The sequence below is a fragment of the Epinephelus moara genome, chromosome 1, assembly GCF_006386435.1.
Source record: "Epinephelus moara isolate mb chromosome 1, YSFRI_EMoa_1.0, whole genome shotgun sequence".
Lineage (NCBI taxonomy): Eukaryota > Metazoa > Chordata > Actinopteri > Perciformes > Serranidae > Epinephelus > Epinephelus moara.
In genome coordinates, this window is record NC_065506.1 from 18,424,643 (window position 1) to 18,434,316 (window position 9,674).

The 9,674-nt window shown below is 40.1% G+C and overlaps 1 protein-coding gene across 1 annotated transcript in view; it reads right to left on the reverse strand.

Annotated features, from left to right (window-relative positions):
• Positions 1 to 117: 117 nt before the first annotated feature.
• LOC126394385 (proline-serine-threonine phosphatase-interacting protein 1-like) overlaps positions 118 to 9,674 on the reverse strand; it is a 14,226-nt gene continuing 4,669 nt past the window's right edge. Inside the window, exons 8-15 of the mRNA XM_050051185.1 lie at positions 7,783 to 7,828; positions 7,550 to 7,629; positions 7,063 to 7,161; positions 5,386 to 5,482; positions 5,064 to 5,151; positions 4,687 to 4,775; positions 2,866 to 2,981; positions 118 to 2,663 (exon numbers count right to left, since the gene is read on the reverse strand). Of these exons, the coding sequence (XP_049907142.1) occupies positions 2,532 to 2,663; positions 2,866 to 2,981; positions 4,687 to 4,775; positions 5,064 to 5,151; positions 5,386 to 5,482; positions 7,063 to 7,161; positions 7,550 to 7,629; positions 7,783 to 7,828 (747 nt within the window). The 3' untranslated portion in view covers positions 118 to 2,531. The remainder of the gene's footprint in view (positions 2,664 to 2,865; positions 2,982 to 4,686; positions 4,776 to 5,063; positions 5,152 to 5,385; positions 5,483 to 7,062; positions 7,162 to 7,549; positions 7,630 to 7,782; positions 7,829 to 9,674) is intronic.

Below are 9,674 nucleotides of genomic sequence, written 5' to 3' on the forward strand. Positions count from 1 at the left end.
CATTTGATCCCTAAATATTAAGCTACTGTAGTGCCGCAGAAAAAACATGATGAACAAAAATTGTGTATAGACTGGAGAACAGGCAGGGGACAAATAAACTCATACATTTCAACTGGACCTGTTTGATTGCCATTTTATTTGCACTGTTTTACATGAGAGTGAACATGTTATCAGTTAAAACATATAAAGAGGTAATCATTACATAGTTCAGTCCGGTAAAAAATCTGAGTATGTTTTAACTGTGAATAGAATATGAATATAACTGCGGTATCGTTTGACAGATGTGACAATAGTTTTTTTTTTTCAGTTACTGGTATATAAACTGCTACTATGGTACAGAATAGCAGATGGTCAACCCTGAGGTCACAGAAAATTCCTAGTGGACAGCAGACATTTTTTCATCTCTACACAGTAACCCTCTGCTGTACCTTTTCCAGCTCACAAACACCCAAAAAACATTAAAGAAATGGTACATATAGAACCTGAGAAACAAAACCAAACCAGACCTGAAGCCCCACCTGCTGGCAACAGAAAAAAGTGTGGTTTTAGAGATACTGGGTAATTTAGAAATTAATAGTAGTCTGTATAAAGTCATGACATAACACATGAAATGTTTTTATTTGTAATTGTTATACGGTTTAAAGCCAGCGACTGAATATTACATTTTTAAATGGTGTTTTAAATGTGCTATCTCAGGTGCCCCTTGTGTGGGAAAAACAGCAATACACATGTCCAAAATTTTGAGCAATGAGAATGGATGGCACATATTCATTGCCACTAAGGACTGACTTCTTCTTGCCCTATCATAAACCTATGTTGTGGTTTAAAGAAGTTTGTATTTATTTTCATGAACTTAGCAACTGTGTTGATCACTATCTTCCTCAGCACACATTTGAAAGACTGCCTTTAGAAGTAAAACTTGACAACAAACACCTCTGTGCCCACCAGCTGCAGGATATTGTTATAAACCAGGCCTCTAGTAAAAATATAAGATTTAAGGTGGACTGGTTCTCCAGAAAGAACTGCTAGGCAGTCAAAGGAGATGCTTTTTTGCTTCCCAAGTGTGTTATTCGGAGGGTCAGAGGGGGTGGTAAGAGGCTTTCAGGATCTCAAGCATCTTTTTTAGAGGATTACCAAACATGAAAGCAGGACAGCGCTGTAAAATTTGGATTACTTGGCAGAGCAAACAGCTGCTCAAATGGACAGTGCAAATGGGGAACTGAGGAGAACAGGTATGAAACCCACTGAATTATTACCTGTGTCGAACTGTGTGAGGAAATGTGAAATCACGCACTACAGGTTATGCACCTGTCCAAAGTTGATACCACATGCCACACCATTTTCCACCTCAAAACTCACTGCTAAGAGCATGTGCACTTGACTTCATTTAATGGTAGCTCATGATTTATCACATCAAGTGCTGAAGTACACTAAAACATTTTCTTATTAATTGGAGATAAATAGTTTTATCAGTTTTCTCCTCGTCTGGGATCTGATAGTCACAGCTCAGATTGTCTGTATAAAAAAGTAGGGCCTGGCCTGCACTAATACATTACTAATTGTTTTACTATTAGCAACTGAAACTTGTTTGTGCTTGCATCAGACTCACGTTGGAAATATAACATACTCACAGAACAATGTCATTGGAGGCCATTTTAAACCATCCAAAAGGTTCCAAATGTTCGTCCAAAGTTTCAGCACCAGATAGTTTATCATTCTTCAGTCCAGTGAGACTGCACTATACAGTATTATAGAGTTAAAGGAGTATCCCAGCTGTACAACACATGAGGTAGCAGGGTTACAGTGTAATATCGTTTTATGACTAATTAATCATGCATAAATAATGATCAGTTCAGAAATCTTTCAAGAAAGCTCTATTGTGTAAATAAGCAAGGGTTGTCTGATGACTTTTTAACTTCAGTAAATTGCTCAAATAACCTACTACCTACTGAAAGTTACTAGTTTTTCAATCCATGCTCAGAAATCAAGTTACAAGAATACAAGTTTGGACACCTCTCCTCTTGGCCTATACAGCTACAACTGGATAAGAAAATATAACTGTATAGGCATGAGACACATGATGCATACTTGCATGTATGTCTAAGCATGCAAGTTTTGGTGTGTGACAGTGTGTGTGTGTGTGCAACGATTAGCTGATTAATCAGTTAGTCAGTTGACAAAATATTATCACAGAATAATTGTCTTAGTCATTTTTTTCAAGCAAAAAGCCAGATGTTTGCTGGTTTCATGCTTATTAAATCTGAGAATTTGATGCACATCTTTGTCATACATGATGACAAATAAATAGTTTTGGATATTTGTACCGTTGGTCAGATAAAACATACTATTTAAAGACGTCACCTTGGGCTCTGGGAAACTACACATGGTTTTTGTCATTATTTTCTGACAGTTTTCTGACACAACAATTCATCGAAAAAATACCTGGTAGATTATCAATAATAGTTGCAGCCCTAGTGCGTTTTCATTCATCTGTGTATATGGTCTATATTCTCTTGTTTGTGCATGTGTGTTCAGATTTTGCCCAGATAGTTTCCTGGCACCAGTCCAGTCAGCCCGTTCCTCTCCACTATCCACCAGCCATCTTCTCCTTGCTCCAACACTCGGACCATGTCCCCTCTGCTGACAGATATTTCATCACCTTCCTGATCAGGCAATATGAACAAAGATGACAAACGTTAGCTACAGATGGGAGACACTAACAAGCCTTGATCAGCCTAAATACCTACATTATCTTTTAACATTATTGTACAATCAGAGTGATGCTATGCTGCTACTGACAAACTTCATGTCCAGCTAAGTCTTAGTATTATAAATAATACTAAATAATGCCCTCATAATAATCACCTGTGCAGCGTATGCATAAAGTGCAATGTAGCTGTCTTCCTCAGCTGCAACAGTGGCCGATGATGCTGCATGCTGGAGGCCTGGTAGGGGCGCGTATCCTCCATCTGAAATCTCAACTGAAGCCAGATATAAAGCAGGTGAAATTTAAACTTCTTTCAGGAATAAAACTTTATGTCTACAATGCACTGTATATAGTGCATTGATATTCAGTTAAAATATACAATTAAGTGATGTCACACATTTATTTATTGTAACAAAATATTGAATCCCATCGAGGGTATGGTGTTTTGCAGGCATATAGTTCCTGTCCAGGGTGAGAGGGATTTTGCTTGACCCCTCCCTCCCTGAACACAAACTCTTTGTAACACTCCACCCGGCAGGAGGCTTAGGGCCAAAACCTTATGCCACAAAAACTGTTTCCTCCCAACTGCACTTGGGCCTCATCAGCAAGGCCTGGGACACCCCACCCATAGAAACTGTCTATACACCGATCAGCCAGAACAGTAAAAAAAAAAAAAAAAAAAAAAACACTGGCAGGTGAAATAAATAACATTGTTGATCTCTTTACAATGCAATGTTCTGCTTGGGAATCAAATCACAGCCAACGCCTTGGTGCCAAACACCACAGGACACAGCCCCAGAGGTCCTGTGTCTTTGCCTTGACATGTCAGGGCCAAGTCAAATCCAAGGAGGTCCTGCTGTGGATCTGGGATACCTTTGGTGTATCGGCATGTCCCGTGGATGTTTGATCAGATTGGGATCTGGGGAATTTGGAGGCCAGGTTGGGGCCTGGAGCTTTTTGTCGTGTTCCGTAGCCCATTCCTGAGCAGTTTCTGCAGGGTGGCATGGCGCATTGTCCGGCTGGGGTGGCACTGCCATTGGGAAGCGCCGTTGCCATGAAGTGGTCTGTTTGGTTTGCAGTGGTGTTTGAGTGGGTGGACCATGTCAAGTGGCTTCCACATGAATGCCAGGACCCAAGGTTTCCCAGCAGAACATGCATTGTGACATGATAATCAATGTCATTCACTTCAACTGTCAGTGGTTTCACTGTTTTGGCTAATCATTGTATGCATTTTAAACTGTCATCTCTATACATTGAACATATTTGCTATAATGTGAAATTTTGCACATCATCTGACTAATATTTTTTACACATCCTGCACAAACCTGTGCAGCTTTCTCATTCAGAAACAGCTGTATTGTACATATTTGTTATGTTATAGTGTTTTTTTTAAGTGTTTCTTTCATATATTTATTGTAATGTTTCTATTCTGTATTTTGTTCTTGACTGTTGCAGTGCTTTGCCTTATTTTTTATCTGTTCTTAATATGTTTATTGTATGTTAAATGTATGCAACAAAGACCAATACATACAATTGGTTGAACACTACCAGGGAAAGAAAAATGTTCTATTTTGTGTACTTTAAGCTAATTCTTGAATGTTTTTAATTTAGTTTTCTTTGTTTTCTTTGTTGTTTTTTTGCACATGTTCGAAATAAAAAAAATCATTCATTCATAATTCACCCTATATAACTCTATCTATAACTGATTTATATAGCCTTTTTGAATTGTATAATAAACATTCACCACTGTATCACGATAGAACGTCAACACATCTAGACTTTCTTTTTAAATTTCGCGTTTATTGTTGTGGTTGGTAAAAGCTTAACTTTAAGATTATTTAAGCACTATTTCAAATATGTCAGTTTACACAAAAAAAAAAATAAAGATCCAGTATAGGAGCACAAATAGGCTGAAATGTTCTTTACCCCCCACCCTACCATGGTATGGGAGAGCGCTAACAAGTGAATGCAATACTTACACTCGCCAGAAGGTGTCAGTGCTGGTTGTGAGTTTTGAAGACTGTCAACACCGATGCTCATAGAGCTGGCGAGAAGGGGGTCAGAGCACCTGAGTGATGCAGGTCAGGGGAGATATTTAGGATATATGTGGAAATGTTATGATCAACAGACAAATAGCTTTCAATCACAGCTGCATGTGATTCTTCAGATGTGTAGATTCTTTTTTGTTGTGGGCACATAAGAGATAGGTATTGAAGAAAGGTGAACCAGGAAGAGACAGCATTTACTTTCAGAACAGCCTGGCAGTATTGATGTGTTATACACTTAATTCTGGCAGGTTTTATAATAACAATGCTGTCTCCCCCTGATTCCTCTTCTGAGGTGGATTGTGTCAGACCTCATCATCATATCTCCTCCTCCTGCGAAATGAGCTTGGCCATTGCTGTCTCCGGACGTCTGGTAGTAGCTCTCAAACACTAGGGGTTCTGTGAGAGGAAATGAGAAGCTGCTTATTTGAGAAGTGAGGTTAAGTGATGCTCTCTGCCTGTGTCTGCACTGAAAGAGTTGAGTAAAAGTTGAGTAGTACTCCTAATTCAGTTCTTTTGAAATGGCACCCGTCTTCTCTTCCTCTCCTTTAGTTTGTAGCTTTACTGAAGTGGAAAGCCTCTAAAACCTTGTCACTGTGTCAAAAGCCTGGCCCACCATCCATGACAGCTCACCTGGAGGTCTTGATCCTGTGCTTTTCATCCCTATGAAAAAGTTGTTGTCTGTGATGATGTCACACTGTTCCAGTAGCTTCCTCACCTCCTCGTTAGCCTGAAAACAAGAGGCAGTTCCTTTGAAATCAGGATTGTACACTGTTCCCGCATAACCCAACAGATCAACATTTCTGTGGACTTTCATTTCATCAGTGCAGTTATCCATGCTAAAAATAAATGAGGAAGGAACTTACAGTGTCAGCCAAATGGGTGGCAACATGTGATCTTAGGTACTCTTTTAAGAAAGAGTCGATATATCCACAGCCACGCTAGTGTCGGGACTGTACTAATGTACATGCTAACACCAACATGCTAACATGCAAAGAATGACAAAGCTAACATGTTGATATTTGGCAGGTATAATATTTACCATCCTCACCAACTTAGTTTAGCATGTTAGCATGCTAACATTTGTTATTTGCACATCCTTTTGGGACCATTAAGATCTTAACTGCAAGTCATTCAATAGTTGCTGTGGTTTTTGTCATATTTTAGTCTGGACCAAAGTGGTGGACCGAGAGTGACATCCTTAGAGCCATGTCACTACATGGTCAATAAAGTTGTTTCAGGTCTGAAAATGTAAGCTCTTATAATAGTGGCTAAACTAAATCACAACACTGCAATCGCAAGTTTCTCATGATAAATCACTAACAAACTGCATTTGTACATAAGTTTTAAACCTGTGCCTGAATTTAAACCAAGCATTTAAAGGTCCAGCGTGTAGGATTTAGGAGGATATGTTGGCAGAAATGGAATATAACATAATAAGTATGTTTTCTTCAGTGTTAAATCAACTGAAAATATGAATAGTTGTGTTTGCGTTAGCTTAGAATGAGCTGTTTCTATCGACATAGGGAGCAGGTCCTTGTCTTCTGACATGTTGCGCCGTCATGTTTCTACAGTAGCCAAGAAACAGATTATTTAACGTGAAACTGCTTTATTCAGGGTTTTCACCAGTTTAAATCACTGGGTCCATTTGTTTTGGCGAGGAAGAGACCACTGTGGATAATTCAGTTCCCAGTAAAACCCTTATAAACGTCTGGATCTGAAGTTGTCAAAGAAAAAAAGTGAGGACACATTAGTAGGTGCTGGGCTAACAGCCAGTGTCTGACATGAGGAACAGGGTCGGAGAAGCACTGATTTGTGGCGTAAAATTACTCTACTCAGTGTTTTTACCACTTTGAATCTCTGGGTCTGTCAAGGAGAACTCAGCAGGTAATTCGGCTCATGGTAAAAACCTCCTAAACGCCTGGAGGTAAGGTAAGCACACATTAGAAGGTGCTGGGCTGGCAGCCAGTCCGCTACATGCAGAACAGCATAGGTGAAACACTCATTTTTAATGTGGCACTACTTTATTCAGTATTTTTTACCAGTTTTAGTCACCCGCTGTTTGGTTTGGAGAGAGAGAGACTTCTGCAGGTCATTGGCTACAGGTAAAAACCTCCCGAACAATGAACACTGAGGGAATTCTATCCAGAAGTTTTAGCTGGTTGCATCGTCCAATCCTCACCACTAGATGCTACTAAATCCCCCTAAATCGTACACGCTGCTCCTTTAAGGGAGACTCTTACCCCAAACTAAATCTAGAAGGTGAAATTGTATCCATTTAAAACTGTATATATAAGAAAGTGAGCTCACCTCATCATCTTTGACACACTGCATGGAGAAATGATTGCAGTGGTCCCAGAGAGCACACCTCAGCATGCTGATGCGATCTCCCTCCAGCTGCTGGAATACCTGGAACATGTACACACCACTGGTTTCTACTGTACCATTTCTACAGTCATATCAGTGACTTAGAGAATTCCTTTGCCCCCCCCGGCGCCTTACATGTTATCATGCTGCATTACCACACACTGGCAATAGCATCTGAATGTAGGAATATCATGCTAATTGTAGTGTACCTCGAAAAAGCTTAAAATAGAACTTTACTTGTATGAGGAAGTATGTTACTGCGTGATTGTTGGTTTGTTGTTCCATTTTAAGAAATGCAAGTTAAAGTGTATTTCCTCAGTGGTCAGCAGGGGGAAGGTGCTGTGAGGTCTGGTCTGTTTGGTTAGAAGTCCCTTGTTATGTCTGGGTTATGACAGCAGTGCATGTAATATAGAAATATAGTCCATTTTACCTCACAGGTGCTTTTGTGTGTTTCTTCCCAGTCCTGGCGAACACTTTCTAGCTGAACGATGTTGGTAAAGTAGAACTTCTCTGTGAGAGATTACAGTATCATCACAAATGCTTATAGTTGGAAATGAACCACAGCAATGAACACAAAATGGTGGCTGTATTGAGAAATGTCATTCAAATACAAATGTACGCAGGTTAAAAAGCAAAGAGATGAAACCTGATTCTGAGCCATACCTGCTTCATTGGCTGCCTGTCTGCATTGCTTGGCTCTGGTGCGTACCTGTGAAATAGATATAACACAGGAAGCAACATGCATGACCGATGTGACAAGCTCTCATCACAAACTGGAGACTTCACATCACATTAAAGCATCATCGTCACATCATAAGGTCAAAATATGTGAGACATATTGGAAAGGTTACTTTGGCACCTTTCCTGAATATGCAAATGTTTAAATCTAATCAGAGTCATTCAGGGATTTGCGTAACATCGAATGTACTTTAAAGAAACTGTATGCAACATTTACATCTATTGTTCAGAGTCTGAGGTGAATCTCACATGGTTCTCAACACAGAGGTGGCTTAGCCAGCGTCTAGCAGATAATGATGCTAACTCCATAAACAGCGCTAACAATGACAATAGTGCCGACAGACCTTGCATTGTTAACCTGGGGGGAAACTGGAGGGTTGGTGCTTCCACGATGACACCGTCCTGATATACGCTGTGCTGCTGTATGAGTGCAGAGCAGCGGTGATTAGCTAGCTAGTGGGTCACACTCACAGGGACTCACATGCACAGCGACTCTCTGCCACAGCAATAGACAGAGAATCTTAGATTATGCCATACAGAGAGGTAGCGTGACTTAATTCTCTGCTCAGGATGCCATTACTTCACTTTGTCTTAGGGTTGTTCCCAATTCAGAATAACTTTAGATGAATCAGATCTGGCTTTTAAAGATGGCTATTCAACTATTCGTTTTATTTTCCATATAGTGTTTGAGAGTTTGAACGGAGTTCGGCAGGGCGTTCAGGGGTCACAGCAAGTTTCATCTACCATAGTAAACAATCCAAATTAGCTCCCAAGCTAATGTGTGCTAACTACGCTAACAACTGATCGGAAATCTGCAACATTTTTTTTTTTAGCAACGCTAGATATAAAACAAAAGCCACAGACTGCATCTTATTAAGTTGCTGCAAAGTCACCACTTCTAAGCAGAAGGCAGCAGACAACTTTATCTTAGAGCATGACCAAGCAGCTGCCTTTGTCTTACTCACACTCACTCTGGGTCTAGGTCTGCAGCTGCCTTAACCACAGAGCGGCGTGAAAGAGAGGATCGCTCACTCTGCAGCTAAATCTGGGGGCCGAAACATCCTCAGAGGTACACTGCAGTGACAAAAAAAGACTGCTGAACTTGAAGAATCTTTGTTGACTGAGGAGTCTCTGACTGATGAGCCGACTGTTTGACTTTCAGGGGTAGCCCTAATGGGTACAAAGCAAATAGTGGTTTGCTACAATATTAATGTTCTGATTGTTAGTGGGACAGCTGTGTCTCTGGAGTTAAAGCGGGTTGTCCACTAATTGGAAGATTTGAACCCGGTCTCCTCCAGTCTGCATTTGAAGTATCCTTGGGATCCAAGATACTGTACCCCAAATTGCTCCCAATGGCTGTGTGTGAGTGGTATGAATGGTTACTGAGTAGCAGGCGATACCTAGTATGGTAGCTTCAGCCACCAGTGAGTAAATATGCATGCGAATAGGTTTGATTGAACAGACAGACAGAAAGTAACATTTAGAAAGGCAGAATGTAAAAGCAATTGTCAATGCATAATTTGCACATCTGAAAAATGACATGTGGGGTAAAGCACTTTTAGTGGTCGGAAAATTAGAGTGGTGCTATCAAAGTGCAAATCTATTTACCATACAGTTCCTTTAAAGGGCCAGTGTATAATATTTGGCATGGTTTATTGTCAATCTGAATCTGAATCTGAATATTCTACCCATTAATATGTTTATACAAGTGTATAATCGCTGTAAAATAAAATTCGTTTGGTTTTCGTAGACTTATAATTATGCTTTTATATATATATATATAGCAAGGGCCTTGCTTTAGAGAGGTCGCCATCTTG